General features: G+C 32.9%; 3 protein-coding genes and 1 long non-coding RNA gene across 4 annotated transcripts; 2 read left to right on the top strand and 2 right to left on the bottom strand.

Moving 5' to 3' along the window:
* Positions 1 to 1612: 1612 nt before the first annotated feature.
* Positions 1613 to 3666, top strand: LOC111832108. Its single transcript, XM_023788451.1, has 4 exons — positions 1613 to 1679; positions 1811 to 1976; positions 2169 to 2404; positions 2483 to 3666. Exons 1-4 carry the CDS (start codon positions 1613 to 1615, stop codon positions 3664 to 3666), a joined length of 1653 nt encoding a protein of 550 aa, XP_023644219.1.
* An 861-nt stretch (positions 3667 to 4527) lies between these two features.
* LOC17896099 lies at positions 4528 to 5532 on the bottom strand. Its single transcript, XM_023788450.1, has 2 exons — positions 5194 to 5532; positions 4528 to 5061 (listed from the first exon to the last, which is right to left on the bottom strand). Exons 1-2 carry the CDS (start codon positions 5530 to 5532, stop codon positions 4528 to 4530), a joined length of 873 nt encoding a protein of 290 aa, XP_023644218.1.
* Positions 5533 to 5591: 59 nt separating this feature from the next.
* Positions 5592 to 6839, bottom strand: LOC17896209. Its single transcript, XR_002835183.1, has 3 exons — positions 6782 to 6839; positions 6227 to 6296; positions 5592 to 6043 (listed from the first exon to the last, which is right to left on the bottom strand). It is a non-coding gene; the product is annotated as an uncharacterized LOC17896209 (long non-coding RNA).
* An 11652-nt stretch (positions 6840 to 18491) lies between these two features.
* LOC17894858 (defensin-like protein 90) lies at positions 18492 to 19031 on the top strand. Its single transcript, XM_006301843.2, has 2 exons — positions 18492 to 18629; positions 18809 to 19031. The coding sequence occupies exons 1-2, from the start codon at positions 18551 to 18553 to the stop codon at positions 18964 to 18966; spliced, it is 237 nt and encodes a 78-aa protein (XP_006301905.1). The 5' UTR covers positions 18492 to 18550; the 3' UTR covers positions 18967 to 19031.
* The last annotated feature ends 2337 nt before the right edge of the window (positions 19032 to 21368 follow it).

Genomic DNA, 21368 nt, shown 5'->3' with positions numbered 1-21368 from the left:
AGAGATACGAAATCTCAGAAATACTGAGAAACAATCTTCTTCTTGATAAGTTCATCACTCTCAGAAAGAGGTTCCTTCTTAGCCAGTATTGTGTCAAGGATAGCAAGCTTCTGAAGCTTCTGAAGCTTCTGAAGCTTCTCAGTTTCAGCCATCTCCACCTTCTTGATTTCCCACATGCTTTGATACTCAGCTAGTGCCTTCCCTTGACCATTATTCTTCTTTGCCTTAGCAGCCTTGACCCCTTCAGGTCTGATCTCACAGTCTTCACCCGTGCTAGTTGGTGGAGAAGAAAGATGACAGATAGAATATGGTCGAGAAGAGAGAAACTTGCTATCAATGGTGGAGAAGAAAGAGGACATATATAAGATGGTGTAGAAGAAATAGGACAGATAGAAGATGGTAATAACTCATTACTAGCTAACTGCATATGTCTAATCACTAGTTTCTTACATTTAACTCTGTTATAGCATTCAGATTTTATAAGTTGTACTACCTACATATCAGTCGATGCTCATAGCTAGGACTTAACAACAACATCAATATAGCAAAACAAGCACCCTAAATAGCAAGTACATGCAATAAATCAATGTCATTATGATAACTAGCTACTACATAACCTTTTACAACTATTTGCCTCAGTCAATCACCTAACTAGGCAGTAGATAAGCAATTTATACTTTCGATTTATATCACTTTCTCTAATGCTAAAGTAAGCAGCAAACAGCAAACATGAACAACATGGCTAACACCTAACATGAGCAACATAAATATTACAGAAACAACACAGCCAAAACAACCAGCAAACAACATGTTTAACTATAACAGTTAACCAAACATTTTGCCTAACTAAAACAATTTCTATCAGTCTATGACCTTGTACTCCCTATTACACGCAAACAACATTAGAAGAGCAAAGCCTACAGTATTACAGTTTCACATTGCAAACCACAAGTACATATCTACCAACTTAACTTAACTAGCAAAGAACAATTATATCAGTTGGAAAATGCTCAATCATATCAGAATGAACAATATGCAACTCTGATATGATTGAGCATTTTCTGATATGCTATTCTGGATTAGTTAAGGATTAGTTAAAACGGTGGGCATGGACGATTGCAAAAAAAAAAAAGTGAAAGGTCAGTCATTCTGAAATTAGTTCTCTTTCCTGGTGTCATTAATAATGACAAGACTAACAATGACAAGACTAACCCTACATTTAGTCAAAAACGAGAAAACTTCGCTTCCTTGATTTGGCAAAGATATCGTAAGGTTTATTTTGACACAAGATACTGGCAGAGTAATGATGGCCTCATACACGGTAGTGTGTAGGGTATTGGATTGGCTATTTATTATCGGACTATCATCGTTGCCCAAAAAAAAAAATGTGAACACTTTAGTCGCCGACAGACATTAACGTCAAAGAGTAACAAAACCAGCAGTGATCAAGATTTACAGGTAAGCATTAATGGCGTTTTGACGCTGATACATGATACTCGTTGGATAGACTCATTCAGCTCACATAGTTAGCAATTGCTATCAAAATTGGTGAATGTTATCGATGTTGGAAGTTAACAAAAAAAAATATTTTGTTATTTGATATAGGTAGAAAATGGCTTTGGTTGTTCGCTTGGTGCGTGGTGAGTGGACGGAAGACACTAACGACTATTACGTTGGCGGTTCGATTACAGAGCAAGATGGATATGAAGGGTTGTTGTAGCGGTAAAGAAAAAGCTTCAACAAAAAGATAGAGACGTTGTTGAGCTAACCTACTAATGGTTTTTTAAGGAGCCTCATGTTTCAAGTGTAGGAGGCGATGATAGTATCGTGCAACAGTTGATGGTGAATGAGGATTTAGAAAAAAAACCAAACGATCCTAATACTGGTGATGGTGTCAGTTCACAGTTGATAGATCCAGTGGTAAAGATTGGGCAATACTTCAGCAGTAAGGAAGCTTTACAGGCAACTATGGAAATGTATGCGATGAAATATAACTGCGACTACAAAGTTTCAAAATCTACTAAGAGATGGTGGTCTATTCGCTGCATAGAAAGTGTTTGCAAATGGAGTATTCGTGCTGAGTGTTTAGAGGGATCTACATATTTAAAAATCAACAAATATGTGGGTAACCATACATGTGCTCCATAAAAAAAAAGTACATTCTGTAGGACGCCATCTGCGAAAACAGTTGGTCATCTCATTATGCAGCAGTATGAGGGTGTGAAGGAAGGTACTAAACCGAATGATATAATTAATATTATTCGTACATCGTATGGATGCGAGCTTACTGATTCACAAGCTTGGGAAGCTCGTGAGTATGCAGTTAACGAAGTTAGAGGAATTCCTGAGAGAAGCTATGGGAAGATTCCAAAATACTTGCACATGTTGAAAGAAGCGAATCCTGGTACGTACACGAATTATGAAATTGATTAAGATGGTAGATTCAAATATCTATTTATATCTTTTGGTCAATCGATAAGAGGGTTTTACAAGGCATGTCGGAAAGTGATAGTAGTTGACGGTACATTTTTGAAGAGCAAGTACAAAGGAGTTCTATTAGTTGCTACAGCTGTTGATGGTAACTCTAATTTGTATCCAATCGCATTTGGAATTGTTGATTCCGAGAATGATTGTTCGTGGGATGGTTTTTTGCAACTTAAGTTGGTTATAACGGATGAAGAAGGTTTATTTTTTGTATCATATAGACATATGTCCATTGGTAAATCGATAAGGAACATCTACCCATTGGCTAAACATGGTATTTGCATCCACCACTTGATTACTAATGTGATAACATATAACAAGGGAAAAGGTGTGGCTGGTATGGTTGCAAAAGCGTCTAAAGCTTATAGAGTTGCTGAGTTTGAGAAACAGTTAGCGCGAATAAATAGTATTAGTCCCTCGATTGGAAGATATTTAGAGGATGCTGATGTGAAAAAATGGGCTCGTTGTCATTTTCCTGGTTCTAGATATGATATTAACACCAACAACGCAGCAGAATCGATCAATGCATCTCTGAGATCACCGAGAGAGTATCCTATAATTCCTTTGTTAGACAGCATCAGAGAAATGCTAACACGATGGTTTTATGAGAGTAGAGAATTAAGTGCAAAACATCAAGATCCTTTAACTGTTGCGGTGGAGACAAAGATTTCAAGAAGAATAGAGAAAGGAAAATATTTGAAAGCATATCCGATTACCAGAAATGTGTTGCAGGTTAAAGGTAATGGAGAAGAGTATGTTGTTGATTTAGAAAAAAGAACATGTTCATGTGGGAAGTTCGAGATAGGGAAAATTCCTTGCAGGCACGCTATCAAAGCAGCTTTTGATATAGGAAAGGATCTATATCCTTATGCTAATGATGTTTTTACGACGACAACATGGAGATCACATTACGAGGAAACTATTAACCCAATAGGTGTTCCCGAACGAGATTGGTGTGTCCCGAAAGATGTTGAAGATGCAATCGTTCAACCACCAGAAACAAGAAGACATCCAAGTAGACGAAGAAAGCGAAGACATGAAACAGCTGAAGACAAAATAAAATCATCACAAAGATCACAAGGGTCAAAGAGACATAAGTGTAGCCGTTGTGGCCAAGAAGGACATAACAGAACCACTTGTGATAGCAGTCCAATACATCTTTTGAAAAGTTTAAGGTGCTGATTTCAGAAGACTATGGAATAGAACAAAGTATGTTTGATGTGGTGGAAAGTATTAATTTTAGTTGATTTCAGTATGTTTTTGACAATTGTAATGGTTTATTGATGATGATGACTTGTCGTGTACGTCAAGAGTCAAAAACCCCAACACGAGAGAAACGTTTAAAACATATCAAAATTAGAAACGAACTTAACATTGATTTAGAGTCAAACCGAGAGCTTCTGTCCCATCGGTTGAGCTTCTATCACATGACAACTGACCGACCGATCGGTTGTCAGGTCGGTTGAGTCAAACCCGAGAGCGTCTGTCCGAGATTAAACGATCAATCAACCAATCGGTTGAACTTTCATCACCTGACAACCGACCGACCGATCGGTTGTCAGGTCGGTTGAGTCGAACCCGAGAGTTTCTTGGTTGTTTGATCTCGGACAGAAACTCTCGGGTTCGACTCAACCGACCTGACAACCGATCGGTCGGTCGATTGTCATGTGATGGAAGTTCAACCGATTGGTTGATTGGTCGTTTAATCTCGGACAGACGCTCTCGGGTTTGACTCAACCGACCTGACAACCGATCGGTCGGTCGGTTGTCATGTGATAGAAGCTCTCGGTTTGACTCTAAATCAATGTTAAGTTCGTTTCTAATTTTGATATGTTTTAAACGTTTCTCTCGTGTTGGGGTTTTTGACTCTTGACGTACACGACAAGTCATCATCATCAATAAACCATAACAATTGTCACAAATATAATTGAGTAAACGTGGAAAGTAGCTACTAAAATTATTGTTAAAACGTTGAAACAAAAAAAACCATGATTCCATTACTAACTAAGCTACTAAAATTAATATTTAAAAGACAAAAAAATATCAACTAACGTCTACAATATCAGAAGAATTATTATGAGGTTCGTACTTCTCCATTCGATCAATTAGTACAGGATCTTTCGATGCTGCCCAAAGATCAACAGCAAGCTTGAGACGGGCTTCTCTTATGTTGTCCTCGTTGATCAAATCCAAAGGTAGATTAAGCATGTGAGACTCGATGTATTTCAGCGCATAAACACCACAATCACAACATGAGCGATTTAAGTTAGGCGGCAAACCAGACACTTCAACCTTATCGGTTTGCTTCTCAGTACTCTGCAAACCAGACAATTCGTTGTCCTCATCACTAAGTTGAGTGTTCACATTCTCATCTTCAGACACTACAACATCGTCAGCATTTTCATCAAGTACATCATCAAAACTTTCCCAAATATGATCTCCAAAATTATATCCACTTCTAACCAAGGCATTCAAATTATCCACTTTGCCATCTTCTGTTTCATCAACTCTAAGAAAATCTATGTGGTCAAATACATCGTAATTTCGTGTGGAGGAAATGTATGCGTAAACAACAGCCTGAAAAATTGGAAAAATAAAAGTATACACGTTAATTTGTATACACGTTCAATAACACTATAATAAAAGTATACACGTTAATTTGTATACACGTGAAACTATAGTCAAATAAAAGTACATGAGTTAACTAACCTTTGTTCCAGTTGACTTTTCTATGACAATAAGTTCATCATATGATACTTTTGCAGAGCCTTTCCAATTAGAACATCGAGCAAAATATTTCTTATCAATCTTCTCTCCCAACAGTTCTCCAATGACAGGAATTGCTTCCATAACCCATATTTGAAGTGCATATGAGAAAGCATCGAGGATATAACTTGTGGTGTTCCTCAATTTAGATCTTGCCTTCCCAATAGACTTAACTAAATGGTCAAAAGCTAAAAGACCCGAAGGATAAGTCCTAACCTTCTCAAGATCCATCACCAACACTATGTAAGTGACTGGTATAACCTTCTTCTCATCCATAGCCATTACCAACCCACAAATTACAGAAATATACACAAATCGAATTCTATCAACTTCACTCCAGTTGGGAGCTGCTTAAGGTGGATCTTCATCAACTTCACCATGGTAATAATCTCCTCTCCATCCAACAATTTACTCCAAAACCCCTTGTCTTTTTTCCAAGTTTCTAAATCACCAGAGAAGTCATCCTTGCACTTTAGCCCAGTAACTGCATAAAATTCTTGCATAGAGAATCTGAGTGGCTTCTTTCCAAACACAAACCAGAGCTCATGTTTTTTCTTCGTTATCAATTGCCTACACATTATGCTATGTATCAATCGAGCCGAATACCCGAGACCGTTTTCATGTATTGCAAACACATGTGCGAAGACAGGATGACTCTTCACTATATCATACTCAGCTGGTAATGCCTTCTTGATCTTGTCTAAAATAGACATTCGACATGAATTGTTAATCAGACTCACTTTGGGCTCATTTCCAGCTCTCATAAAACGTTTTGGATACTCTTGTGCCATGCCTGTAAAAAACCAAGATAAAAAAAAACAGAGATGTGACTTAAACGTTTTAGATGCTCTCACACAAACACTTGTTTTAGATATATTAATATAAAACATTCCATAGAAAATGAGCCTTAATAGATTCATCCTTCACGAACAAACAAGACAACAACTGAATACTTTAAATCAGCAAACAAAATTACCTCTGTTCAACGCGAGCAAGGAAAGCAAGGATCAGTCTTAGTTCAGACCCATGCTTCAGGAACACGTTTCCTGACATCATTCATAACACCTTATTATTAAACTTTCGAGAAACTAGAGATGAAAAGAAGATGAGAAATACGCGTACACAACATTAAGGATCTTCCTATTGCAATGACTTATATAAGATTGATGAGCAGGAGAAGCAATCAACAAATTCAAATGTTTAACACCAAGAAAAACGTTAAAAAGACTAACATTTAATACACAACTCATCTAAGTACACACACTTTAAAAAACGTTAATACACAACTCATCTAAAGACTAACATTTCATCTAAAGACTAACATTTCATCTAGAGACGACCGTTTCATTACAATAACTCATTACACTCTAACACATAGACACACATAAGGGACGAACTGAAGATGAGACAGAGCTTATAAACGAACAAAAGTGGATTAACACACACACTTTAACAATCGAACATATAAAAAATTGAATATAACCCTATAATAAAGTAGTAAAAAACGTTAATACACACATAGAAGATCAACCTGTAGAAAGAGACCAGAATTACTAATTAAGACTTGATGAGTAAGAGGATCAACCTGTAGAAAGAGACCAGAATTACTAATTAAGAAAGAAAGAATCAAGAGATGAAACCAAACATAGAAGAAATAATGAATGAAACTACGAATTAACAAAAACTCACCTTTTTCTTAGAACAAAGGATCTCACTTCGCAATTGTACAGACAAAGGATCTCAAGAACGATTCAGTTGCCGGCGAGAGAAGAACAACCCAACACCTAGTACAAAAATCAACAACAAAAGACAAATCTTAGAAGGAGAAGCGGAGAAGGCTCGGCGAAGGAGAAGCACAAATTTCAGTGAGAAAGAAGAAGAAGGAGGAGATCATACACAATCGGAGAAGGAGAAGCGGAGCAGCCGTGGCGGAGCAGGCTCGGCGGAGTAGCAGAGGCGGCGCAGGCGTGGCGGAGCTAAAACGGAGGAGAAGGCAAAGTGGAAGAAAAGGGTTTTGTTCTTCTCTCAATAAATGGTTGCGATTTTACCTTTATTAATTAAGGTTTTTTTTCTCTATGATTAAATTAATTAAAATAGTTTTAAAAATTTACCTTAATTTTACTTTAAGGGTATAAATGGATTATAATCTAAATTAAATCTTAATTCACCAAACTTTTAAATAAAAAGTATAGATGGACAAAGTTTTTAAAATATGTCTCTTATTTCCAATTTTCCCATATTTTTACACTTTATTTATTTAAATCATACAATAGAAGCATACATCCATATCTCTTGAATTTATTTGTTAATTAATTGTTCAATTTTAGTAGTATTTTTCTTCAATATGTTTGAGTATTTTTTGATAAAATAATAATATTTTTAATGATAAAAATAGAGATGATACTGGGAGAATTTAAAAAATACCCCTTTTCAAATACTAATTTTTAATTTTACCCCATTTTCAAAAATTTTTAAAAACCACTAAAAATGTTGAAATTTGTCCAAATATGTGTGTAAGCTTATGAATATACACAGAAATTATCCTTGTTTGTGTATGCAGTTTTATTTATTACAATGTCTTATAAATTGGTTTGATAATTATATAACAAAATTTAATATGTGGGAAAGAAACAAACATCTAAAGTAAAAAAATGAAAATGGTTTCTTTAGCTTGATTTTCTTATGGTACGATAGTTGGAAATCAATATTTTAGAATCCCATCAATTAAGTAATTTTCTTATAGCCATAAAATATTATTATACATATTATATATTTCAAGTATAAGAAAAGAACAAATAAATGAAGAAGTACATAAAACAAAGAAGAAATATATTTGAAAAGAAAAGTTTAAATAAAATATATAATAAGCTCCTATAATGATATTTTAATTAAGCTTTTAACCCATGCAAGAACATTAAAAATAAAACAAATAAAATATTGAGGGTATCATATATGGTGGAGGAGGATGTAAGAATGGGTATTTATATGATAAAATATGATGTAAGTTACAATTCTAAAATAATTAAAATAGAGGAGTTATAGTCATAATTTATAGTGTGTTAATTGAAATTGAATGGAGGAAACAAATAGTCAATTCACAAGTTATATAATTTCAGTTACAATTTAGTAGTAAAGTGTGGATTTCAAGTATGAATTAAAGTATATGATTAAATGTGTTAGATATTTGGTTTAATTAAAAATAAATATTATAATTAAAAAATAAATGTTAAATGGACCAATAAGGAGAGAGTGAAACCTTAAAAATCCCAAAGAATAATTTTCATTTTTTAATCCATTTTTATATTCCTCTTAATTTAAGATATATCTCTAGGTTTAATTCTATTTTTTTCATCCTTGTAGTATATATAATTGATAGAAAATTGAATTAAATATCAAATTGTTTTTTAGATAGGAAATCAAGTATAAAATTCAAACTTAACAAAAATTATAATGTTCTTTATATTATTAAATGTTGAATCAAAAAATAAATATAAGGATCATTATTCTTAAAGAATGTCTTACAAATTGGTTTGATAATTATATAACAAAAAATTATTTTGTTAAAAAATTACATACAGTACTTTTGAAAATAAAATAAATATACATGAATATGAGAGAAACAAACAAACATCCAAAGTAAAAAAATGAAGATGGTTTCTTTTAGCTTGATTTTCTTATGGTGCGATGGTCGGAAATCAAGATTTTTGAATTTCATCGATAAAATAATTTTCTTATAACCATAAAATATTATTATACATATGTATTACATTTAAAAATATAAAAATGAAGAAATGAAGAATTACATAAAAACAAATAATAAATAAAATTGAAAACAAAAGTTTAAATCAAATATTTAATTAAACTCTTATAATGACATCTTAATTGAGTTTTCACCCCATGGAAGAAATTTTAAAAAAACCAAAGAAAATAATGAAGATATGAGATATGGTTGAGGAGGATGTGAGAATGACTATTTATAGGATAAGAAGTGATGTAAGTTACATTTTAATAATAATTAAATTAGAGGAGTCATAATTATAATCTATAGGGTGTTTAATTGAAATTCAATAAAGAAAATCAATAGTCTTTGAAAAATTATATAATTTTCAGTTACATTTTAGTAGTAAAGTGTGAATTTAAAGTATGAATTACTGTATATGATTAAATGTGTTTTTTTGATTAATTAAAAATAATTTTTACATTTTAAAAAATAAATACCAAATGGACCAATAAGGAGAGAGTGAAACCTTACTTTTATATATATGATTTAAACAATTTATAAACAAATTATAATAATTTATTTTCTGTTTGATATTTTTTTAAAATTTATATTTTAAAAACAAATATGATAGAAAATAATTTTTATCTTCTTATACAATTGAAACAAATAAATGAATAAGTACAATTATAATTATATAACCAATATGATACAAATTAGTACTTTATAAACAAATTATAAACAAATTATAAAGATATTTTCTTTTTAGAAGTTTTATAACTTATTTTTTGTTTAGAAGTTTTATAACTTATTTTCTGTTTAGAAGTTTCTAAATGTGTTGAATTATAAATCAAAACTGTAGAGAATACCTTTCATATGGCAAAATATGTCGATATCCTACCAAAATTCCTACAAAATATTTTCCTTCAAATTTCCTACGAACTAGTTTCCTTCTATATATCTACTGATTTCCTTTGACATTTCCTTCCACCTCGCCGTTGAAGGTATTTCGAAGGAAATATCTCTGCGTTTTTTCCTTCCACTTTCCTTTTCGTTTCCTTCATAATTTCCTATAAAACTATTATTTACAAGAAACAGGTAGGAAATATTCCTACCACTTTCTGACACATTTTGTCATAGTTAAATTCTCTTCATTTTTCCTACCACTTTCCCTTTTCGTAATAATTACGAAGTATTTCCGTAGGAAAATCATCTTACCATTTATTTTGTAGGAACTGGTAGGAAATGGACATGTTTTCTTGTAGTGAATTAGTAGGACTATCATTCCTTTATTTATAACGTACTGATTTTTATTCTTTTTCAAATATTGTGACAGGAGAAAGTGAAACTATATCAGAAAGTCCTAGTGAAGGAGAAGCTGGTGTTCGTAGGAAAAAATGAAAGATGTTGAAAGATTAGAGGTTTACCTTGCGCTGTTAGAAAGAAGCAACAATGGAACATTGAAGAAGCATAATACAACGGAAGTCGCTAATTTACTCTTCGTACCATTACAAACGCTACAACGAATTTGGAAGCGGGCTAAAGATACTTCTAATGGCAAAATTGTTGATGTCGCTCATAAAAGAAAAGGTAAATGCGGTGTGAAGAAATTTCAGATTGACTCCATAAATTTCAGAAATTTCAAATTTCAGATGGCCACAAGAGGATTTTTGGGAAAACAATACTTATCCAACAAGATAATGCAAGAACTCACGTCGACCCTAGGGATGAAAATTTCCGAGCAGCTTATTCCCATCATCGTTTTGATATCCGTTTGATGTGTCAACCACCAAATTCGCCCGACTTGAATATTTTATATCTTGGATTCTTTAATGCCATTCAAACACTACAACACGAAGTGTGCCCGAAGACAATAGAAGAACTTGTTTCCGCGGTTGAAGTTACATTTGATGAATATCCTTCATATCTAGTCAATCAGACTTTCTTGACTTTGCAATCATGCATGCAAGAAATTATGAAGGTTCGAGGTTCAAACAAGTATAAGATCCCACATTTGAAGAAATCCATCTTCGAGAAAGAAGGTAATTTACCTTCACAAATTACTTGTGATCCTATTTTAGTTAGAGATGTTCAGAATTATTTAGAAAATTAAATTGTTGTTGTTTTTTTTTAATTATTATCATATCCATCGGTAAATCTATTTTGTAAGAGTTTGTATTATTGGCAAATAAATTTTATAAGAATTTATCAGCAAATTAATATATATTTGCTGATTTTATTTGCATAACACTAAACTCTAAATTTATTGGAACAAATTTATAACAAAAGAGACATAAAAAATAACACAAAACTCCAAAATCAATTTTTTTTCTTAACTCGTTCAAAACAAAAAACGAGAGAAATAAGGAACCTAGATAAACAAAGGAGTAGCATAAAGAAACCAAAACTAAAAAAAACCTTGGTAAATATATCGTCAGCATATCTAAGATAATATCTTCAATTTCCTTGTTAGGATGAAGATCTCCTACAACATAATAAAATGGTTTGTTCATATCAAATTCACGAACGATGGTAGAGTTGGTATTGTAAACCCGCTGAACATCCTTCGATTCATCTTCTTCACCATATCTCTGGATAGTATTAGATTCATTCAAAATCGGTTGAACACACTTTGATTCGTCTTCTTCATCAGAACATGGGCTGTTCAAGTCAAATTTATGGGTACTGTTCATCGCCTTCACCGCTTCATCTCCAGATTTATCATGAGTTTGTTGAACAGTAGTTGAGTTGTCTTCTTTCTCTTTCTTCACTTCAGTTCTACCTTCTTCTTTATTCATTTTTTTTAGAGAAAGAAAAAGATTAATCAATAAAAGAGAAAAAGCTGAGATGGTAAAGTGACGTTCATGCAATGGAATGAAATAGATAGTTATAAATGAAACTTGACCTCTCAGTTTCTTTGTCCGAAAAAAATATTAATACTATTAATTAGTATTAAAATAATAAATTTCTATATATATAAAGTTAACTTTTTCTCTCTTCTCCTTATGCCACATCATCTTTCACATCATCTTTCACATCAGTTGCCACATCATCATTCATCTTAATTTTCTACATTGATTTAGAATTACAACACTTTAGTTTTTAATTTCTTTTCTACCTCATAATTTAGCCTTTATTTTATTTTTATATTTAATAGTGGTTTTAAGAAAATAAATAATATAGTAAAAAACATTTATGTCCAAAATAAATAAAACAAGTATCTATTTATAAAGTAATGATCAATTTTTTATTAATGGGGCTAAATACAAAACAAAATACAAAACAAGGATATTTATATTATACAGATAGATATACCACTAAATTGATGTTATCTGAAGCCACATCAAACGAGAACACAACCGATTTTAGGCATAAGAAGTAGAAAAAAACTAAAAAGTAAAATGAAAACACTTGGATAAATAAATAAGTGGATTCACCAGAATAATTTGGCCTACAAGAATTGAAGGCTTTTGAAATGTAAGGTTCTAACTGCTACTATTTGACATAAATCAAAGTTAAACAAATAACAATAAATATTTCATATACTAAATTAATACAAAAACAAGAGTAAAAACAAAACAATAAACAAAAAACAAAGAAAAATCAAAATATAAATTTTAAAATATAAAAAAACAATTATAAAACTCCCGCGCTGCGCGCGGGTAAACAACTAGTATTAAATAAAGCTAACAACATCAATCTTTGAGAAACAAAGAAAAACCTCTAGAACATCAAACATTCAGAAACATAGGGAGTATATGATATAGACAGTCCGCCATATTTTGACGCCCCCGGTGAGGAAGGTACGATGATATCTATGTTACCTGGCTAATATAAATCATACCAAGTAACAGTTTGCAGCTGGATAACAATACATTATAACTGCTAAAATTTGTGTTATTCTATTAACATGGTGTTATATTGTGTTTCGGATTTTCTCCATCGGGCACTCAAAGATGATGACTACGAAGGAAATGAAATATTTGTTGGGATGTTTAAGAACAAGGAAGACTGCACAACGAAGCTGGCAACACATAAAATCAGGTGCAAGTTTAATTTTATTAGTGCGAGATCAGAACCAACAATAGTGGCTGCAGTTTGCGTTAGTAACACGTGTCCATGGCGTATCTATACCAAAAAGTTGGAGGAAAGCAAACGCTTTGGATCCGCACCACTTTACTACAACACACGTGTAGTGTAGATGCAAGAGATGACTTCCATAAGATGGCGTCCACAACAGTCATAGGCAAGCTTATGCGTACTAAGTATGCTGGGGTGGGTCAGGGACCGAGGCCTAACGAGTTGAGAAAATGCTCCACCGGGAATTCAACTTAAACGTGTCTTACTTGAAAGCATGGAGGACAAGAGAAATCGCAATGGACAATGCAATGAGGTTGGCGATGGGGAGCTATGCTTTGATCCAGCCATACTTCAAGCTACTTGTGGAGACAAATCCAAATTCTCAACTCGTTAGTTGACTGCGGAATGAAGAGGTTTACTGCGGAATGAAGAGGTTTACATATATCTTCTTCGTGCTTGATGCTTCAATCAAAGGCTTTGTTTTTTATGAGGAAGGTAATTGTCATAGACGGGACACACCTACAGGGTCACTATGGTGGGTGTCTAATAGCCGCAAGTGCTCTGGATGCGAATTTCCCTGTATTGTCGATCGATTTTGGAATTGTAAATAGCAAAAATGACAACCCCTGGACTTAGTTCATGGAAAAGCTGATAGACGCAGTTCCAGATGGCCCAGATCTAATTATTGTCTCGGATCGCCAGTCTTCTATTTATGAAAGCATAAGAAAGATAAATACACAAAGCTCCCTTGATTATCAAAATATATACAGTACATTTATATATAGGGACCACAGTAGTATGGAACAAATATGTAGGTTGTTAACAATTATGAAATAGGTTATCTAGTAAAACATCTATGAATTTAGGACTGAAAATATGTGTAATGGAATGTGTTAATATTTATCGCTTAATAGATAGTTTATCAAATAACTAAATACTCCTAATATTTAAAACAGCTACCGCTACCAAACTGGTTATGAGGTTACAATTCAAATTTATTGGTTATGAAATATTGATAAATATTTATCAACTAAATTAATCTTTATCAAGATTTCTTATTTTAGTAAACTAGTATATCACGGTTACATATTGTAATATATTATTTATCAAATTAAACAAAATTTATTTTCTGTTTTCTGCAGGTTTATCGAATGGTTTCGCATGCTGCATGTGTGGTGCATATGAAATAGAGCATCATTGCAATTTTCAAATCCGAACCCCTGAGATGTTTGGTATCAAGCGCCGCAAGGGCATACCGTCTAAGCGATTTCAATAAGATATTTGCTGAGATCCGGACAATGAGCGAAGCATGCGCTGATTACTTGACGGGAATTGGATTCGAGCATTGGACAATGTCTCATTTTGTTGGAGAAATGTACAACGTTATGACCAGAAACATCGTGGAGTCACTCAACAACGTGCTAACAATGGCGAGGGACTATCCCATTATCTCCATACTTGAAACCATCCGGGCTACCTTATTGACAAGGTTTGCCCGACGGCGCGAGGAATCTAGGGTGGAGGAAAATATACTACCTCCTTAGATAAATGAAATGGTTATCGAGAACTATGAGAAATGTTCAAACTACTTGGTTATGAAGATAGGAGATAGACAGTATGAGGTTTTAGATGATGAATATTCTCCTTTTATGGTCCATTTGTGGGTTACGACTAGGTTTAAGCAATGTTTATCTAAGCAATGTTCAGCATTTGAATATGTTTTGTATCTCCAAGGATAACAATACTAACTTGGAAGTTTTATTGTAGTTGAAATTTTGTGGGGTAAAATTTGTGTGGTATAACTCACGATGAGATAACGCACTTTAAAATCGATATCTATGTCAAATTAAGGTAAAAATAAGGAAAAACTGATAACAAAATGATTACATCGTAAACATATTATTGCCTAAATACATTATTGTAAGTCCGGAGAGGAGTCAATGAAGGAGTCAATGAAGCTATGTTTTAATTGTAGAAAAAGTTACGTTGGGTCAAATTGGTTTGATATATAACTAAATTAGCGATAGTATTCTTTATAATCGATATATATATAAATCGCGAAACTATGGGATTGTAGGAAGAAGTATAAAACAGCGATTAAGAAGTAGTATGGGAATGTCATAGACTAAAATTTAAAGAAAACAAAAATTTGGGACTTTTCAGATCTAACATTAAGGTGGCAAATTGTTGTTACCCCCAAACAAAGATAATTTGATAATCAATTACTTAAACGATACGATTAGCCGTATCAGACACACCTGCTTGGGATTCCTCCCGGCTACCTCAGTAACGGGGGGATGGTTGGCAAATCCTATGGTTCTTGTCTATAACGATCCTTCATCAGGGAACAGTGAATTTTCATTAGAGACTACGGTTTGGGACTTGTTAGAACTAACATTGTTGCCTAAATAAAAACAAGGTAAACCATGTATCAAAACGAGTACATCGTAAACATATTATTGCCTAAACACATTATTGTAAGTCCGGGGAGAAGTCAATGAAAGAGTCAGTGAAGCTATGTTGTAATTGTAGAAAAAGTTGTGTTGGGTAAACATGAGGGCCAGGTTGGAAGTAAACTGACATCGTCATCGACTAGTTCAACCGTGAGGTGTTTGGTTGCTACTATCCCCTGTTAGGATGTAAAAAGGTTTTTGTTACCACCAAACACAAAGATAACCTGGTAATCATCAACTTACTCGATAAGACAACAAAGAGGATACCACATGCTTGGGGCTCCTGCCTGCTACCTCGGGAACGGGGGAATGGTTGGCCATTCCTCTTGTTCTTGGATATAATGATCTTTCATCAGGGAGCAGTGAATTGGAAATTAATAGTCAACAAATATTAATTTATTTGCGAACTTATTAATCATGGACAAGGGATTGTGCACCTGCACGTCAAGAATGGGCCTTAGCACACATACTGGTCGGTAATGTGTCTTTTCCAATGGCATCGGTGTATGCTAATATAGATTATCTTTTTGTCTGGCTTCAGGCCGGGGTCCGCATGATTATTATCTTTTGGGTGTTATGGTATATATAGAAGGCTAGGAACGCCAAAATATTTGAAGATGTGGACGAGTCCCCTCAAGAGGTAACTAGGATTTCAGGAGAAGAGGCCAAGACTTGGCATGAGGCACATGCTGAAAAAATAGTTCTAGTTCCGCCGAGTGTAGTTAGCCCCCGGGTGCATATTTGTCAGGGAAGGGTACCTTTTACCGTCTACATGATATCGTTGCTTTGTGGACGGTTCCTGGAAAGACATGGATAAGTATGCAAGTGATGGTTGGGTCTGTCAGCACGCTCAGCATTCTACTATGATCATGGGAGCATCAAATCTCCAACGCAGCCTATCTCCACTCCACTATGAAGTCGAGGCTTTGCTTTGGGCGATGAGATGTATGATTAGACATGACTACAAAGATGTTACTTTTCTTGCGGACTGTTCTGAATTGGTGAAGATGGTGTCTTCTCCTTCGGAGTGGCCGATGTTCTCCGTGTTCTTGGATGATATCTGTCTCGATAGGGAATAATTCTCAACTTTCTCTTTATCTCTTATTCCTAGGAGTGGGAATGTAAAAAGCGGATTGTTAGGCTCGACGTGTTCGTTCCATTCCGCGTTTAGTCAAGTATGTAAAAATTGTCCCTATTGGCTTGTTTGAGCTAATTTATTGTTGACAAAAAAAAATTTATAATTCAGAAGCTTTCAATTTCTTGTAGTCCAAGTTAGTCTTTTGAGTCCAATGTTATTTTTTTTCGGCGAGTCCATTGATTTGTTTTCCCTAGTGTTTTCATTTTGTCTTTAGTTCTTTTTTCACTTTTCTTGTGGCTAAAAGTGGTTGTGTTCATGCCTTATGTGGCTTCGGATGACATAAATGTAGCGTTATATCTATCTGTATATAATAAATGTCCATGTTTTGTATTTAGGCCCATAAATTTATTAATATAAAATTTGAGTGATGGAGGACTTCAATGGTATCAAATACTACTTTGGATTTAACTAATATAATTAAATTTATTTCATATTATTATTTTGATATAAAATTTGAGTGATAGAGGACACCTTAAAATTTAGATATACATGTTAAAAACTAAATTATAATTAACTATAATTAATGTATTTATTTGAGAATAATTAATAATTTGATACAAATAGTGTTAAAATAATTTTTAAATTTTAGTGTATGTGAATTGAATCATTTAAAACGACAATGAATTATATTGTTTCAGTATCTGTTATGTTTAATGGATGACTACTCTTTATGTTTGTATGTCATTACATACTGCTATTTGAAAAAGCAGTTTTTTGGGTATAGTATTTCACACATTTAAAATTACTAATATCTATTTTTATTAAACCTGTCTTTAAATTTATTAGAATTTCCCATAACATAAACATCAAAAATTAGTGTGTCATTACTTATCAATACAAATAAATATATATATATATATATATATATGTATGTATATAGTATATCTTTATTGAGTTGTCTATCTATTTTAATTATCATTTTATAAAACCAAATTTAGTGTTATGTTGCATGTAATTATGATATAAATCTAAGTACCATTTCAATTTTTATTAAGTAACAAATTTCTAAAAAAGAATTAAAAGATAATTATCTAATACAAAAGATAAATTATTTAAAATAAAAGATAATTATATAATATAAAATATAATAATTAACATAAAAGATAGATCATTGAATTTAAAATATTAAAATTATTAATTTATTTAAAAAGCAGCTAAAAAATCTAATATGTATTTAATTATATGGGATAATTTTTATTATATATATAATCAACACACACAAGAACAACACAATCACTTCTCAGCAGATAAAACAATATCAAACTAAAATAAGGTAAACAGTATCATATAGAATGAGACTGAGATTATTTAGAAATATCCCTTTTGGTGTAATCCTTTTCAAAAAAAACCCATTCTATCTATGCATTTTTAAAAATACTTCTGTTTAAATATAAAACAATTATTAAGTTTATATGGTTTATAAGGTACTTTTACATAATTACTACTACTGGGAGATTCAATCCAAATAACTTATAATGTTTATAAGGGTTTTAAATCGTTTTTACAAAGTTTATAAGGTTTTAAAAGGTTTTAAACAAAATATATGGTATTTATGAAAGATATATGAAATTTTCTACACATGTAAAAGGTAATTTGTGTGTATATTTATAAGGTTACACACATATTTGGATAAAGTTTAACATTTTTAATGGCTGTTTTGATAAAGTTTGAAAAATGGTATTTTTGAAAACTGAAAAGTGGTATTTGAAAAGAGATAATTTTGAAATTCTCCCAAGATTTTTTTACTCAAAGATACCACAATTTATTATCAAAAACTGAAAAAACATATATTGAGAAATGCCAACATATGTCCTATACATGACTTTATCTATATTCTAAACCTTATTTTTTAACTATTATATTTTCTTTACAGTCTAAACAGAGTTGTGTCATCCTCTAGAAAGATAACTAATGGCAACAAAAAAGATATTATATGTTTTATTACTTTCGTTGATGATGTTTGGCCTCATCCATTTGCCCATGATTTCAGGTGAAAAATTTATTTGTTAAAGATAGATTATTTAAATATATTTACCTACATTTTTATGAAATATTTTTTTTCCTGTAAACAATGGTTGAGTTATAGTCAATTACAAATATTTTTATATATTATATTGATTATTTTCTTACTTCAATGATAATAAATGTGTTTATGATAAAAAAAAATAGGACAATCATATTATTATCAATGCAAGCATGACGGATGTACCAGCACACCAAAATGCTATAATCAGTGCTTGTCTATGGGATACCCGTTAGGAGGAGAGTGTCGAATATATAGTTATGGCGGTGATTGTTGTTGTAGACGAACTTCTAAACCTCCTTAATTACTAATCTATTCTTCGTTGTATATGTACTTACAATTATATTATGAATAAAATATATTTTTAAAATATATCTTTTGTTATGCAATCTACATTGAATTATACAAACACTAGTAATAGCCTAAAAAAAGCATGCCTGTACTAGTCCCAGATATAGGGGTTTAGTAGGTTCCTTTTATACTTTCAACATCTGCCTAATTCCACATATACGACATATATTCAATCCAAAGCGACCAAGACAAAATAATTTCACCCAATTAACCAAAATCAATCAAACTTCTCAAGAGTGTTTTAAAATTGATAATTCGCCTACACTATACTCTTCAATATTTGATCGAACAAGCCACTTGACTTTGCTTTCCCGAACTGATTTGCACAACCAACCATCGGAGCGACCGAGTAACAAGAGAGATGGGCTAGATTACTTTATTCCGTTGAAACACTTCTTCGATGAACCACCTGTTTCACTATCTTAGCTCTAACCTCAAATTTTCGAGCCCCACCTTATTTCTTCATCAACCAAGATCTAACTCCATGATATGTGAAAACTTTTGAAAAGTTCTAAGTTTAACCGAACTTGTTGGCTCAACCAACAATTTGTTACAATTCAATCCATACAATACTTCCATATCAATACTCACAATTCCACCATTGGATATGGCACTTGTACTATCACGAGTCTCTGAACAGTTTGTAGGGTTCTTACTTAACTCATAAATTAATTGGGAAGGAAGTAACAAGCTTGCCCCTTTGATTCAACTAACAAACCGTCAGTTTCTATGAACTCTTGGCTTGATGGTAATCACAACAGTAGATTCACCTCACCAGAAAAACATAGGCTCTGTCGCTAGTAAGTGTCCAAACTTGGTACCTTCTCACTGCCTTTATTTCTATCTTCCTTTAAAATTTGTTTCCTTCTCCACCTCTCCCTTCTCATATCCAACCTAACTTGGTTCCTCCACCACTAAGAACATGAATCACCAGACCGACAAGAGGCTATCCCTACCTCTACCGCATCTCTCTCCCTCTCATCCCATAACAACCTATCCTTTTCTTTTCATCTTCATGTCTCTTCCTTGTTCTCCATTTCTCTCAGTGTTCGCTAACACCACACCCAACCACAATACAATGACGATGGCTCTATAGGAATCAATTTGTTTCTTCACGGATTGATCTTATCGAGCACAAATGGAGATTGTTCACATTTGTAACAACAACATTAACAGAACATCAACTCCATCTCTTTTTCCTTTGTGTTGGTGGCTGCTACTTCTGATAGGGTTCAGTTGTGGTTGTGACATTCTTTCACTTTCTTAAAAGTCAAGCGTCGACTAAAGCAACCTCAGTCCATTTTTGGATAGCAATTTCTGGTATGTGAGTAGTTCGTGACTTTTTATGGCTGTGTGATTGATTTAATTAATCTCATGCATGTTGGGTTGGTTTAATATGCTTGTGTGTATAGCCTAGTAGATGGGACGATCGCTTTGCTAAGTATTTGTGATAATACTCACGCATCTCATTGTCTTTGTAGTGCAGGTAAAGTGTGACGTGGAATCATGGCAATGAGGAGGAGGATGATCAACGGTCTCAGTTGTTGTGTTTATGGTTATGTTATTGTTGTTGGAACCTGAATTAAAGGCATGATAGGTTGCTAGTGTAATTTGTGGTGATTAATTATTATTGTTAATTGGAGTTGGTTTAATATGTTTCCACTGTGTATGATGGTTTATTGTTGGGTTAATTTGGTTAGGTTAATTAGTAGGTATGATCGAGACTATTGATTAATTATTTTCTAAAATCAAACGGGTAGGGTCGTTTCAGATATCAAATTATACTAAGGTGTCCTTTTTGATTATGGAATTTCTTAGTTAAAATAAAAACTAGTTATACCAAGCCTTACTTTCGTTGTGCACATGTTAGAGATATACAGTAAATCCCTACATATTCTCTCAGTTTCTTTGGAATCATCTCTATGAGTCTCGTTTACATCTACGATTTTATTTGTTGGATTTGATTCTTCATGATAGCTTAAACCAATTACTACTTGCACTTGAATTCTAACAAACTCAAGTTTTAAACAAAACTGAGAGCATCAAAGTACCCAACTATGGTTACATTCTCTATAAAATTAAAAACAATAAACCGGTTTCTACTTACACAAACTCGGGTTATTCGTAGTTGTACTTGCAAATGGAAAAGAAGAAAAACAATGGTTTGATTTGTGTTAATTTTGAATCAGTGGTGAATTAGACTTAGAAGATAGAAGAATTAGTAGAGAAGGATCCGAATTGAATGGGTATTTTGGTTTGGGTGGATATAAGGATGGTTGGATTTGTAGATTCCAAATTTTTTAAGGGCACAAAAGATTTTAATCCCAATTATTGACCAAAACACCCCCAATTAAT

This window comes from Capsella rubella, unplaced genomic scaffold (genome assembly GCF_000375325.1).
Source record: "Capsella rubella cultivar Monte Gargano unplaced genomic scaffold, Caprub1_0 scaffold_2, whole genome shotgun sequence".
NCBI lineage: Eukaryota > Viridiplantae > Streptophyta > Magnoliopsida > Brassicales > Brassicaceae > Capsella > Capsella rubella.
Note: the sequence above shows the minus strand (reverse complement) of the source record. Positions and strands in the feature narration are given on the sequence as shown.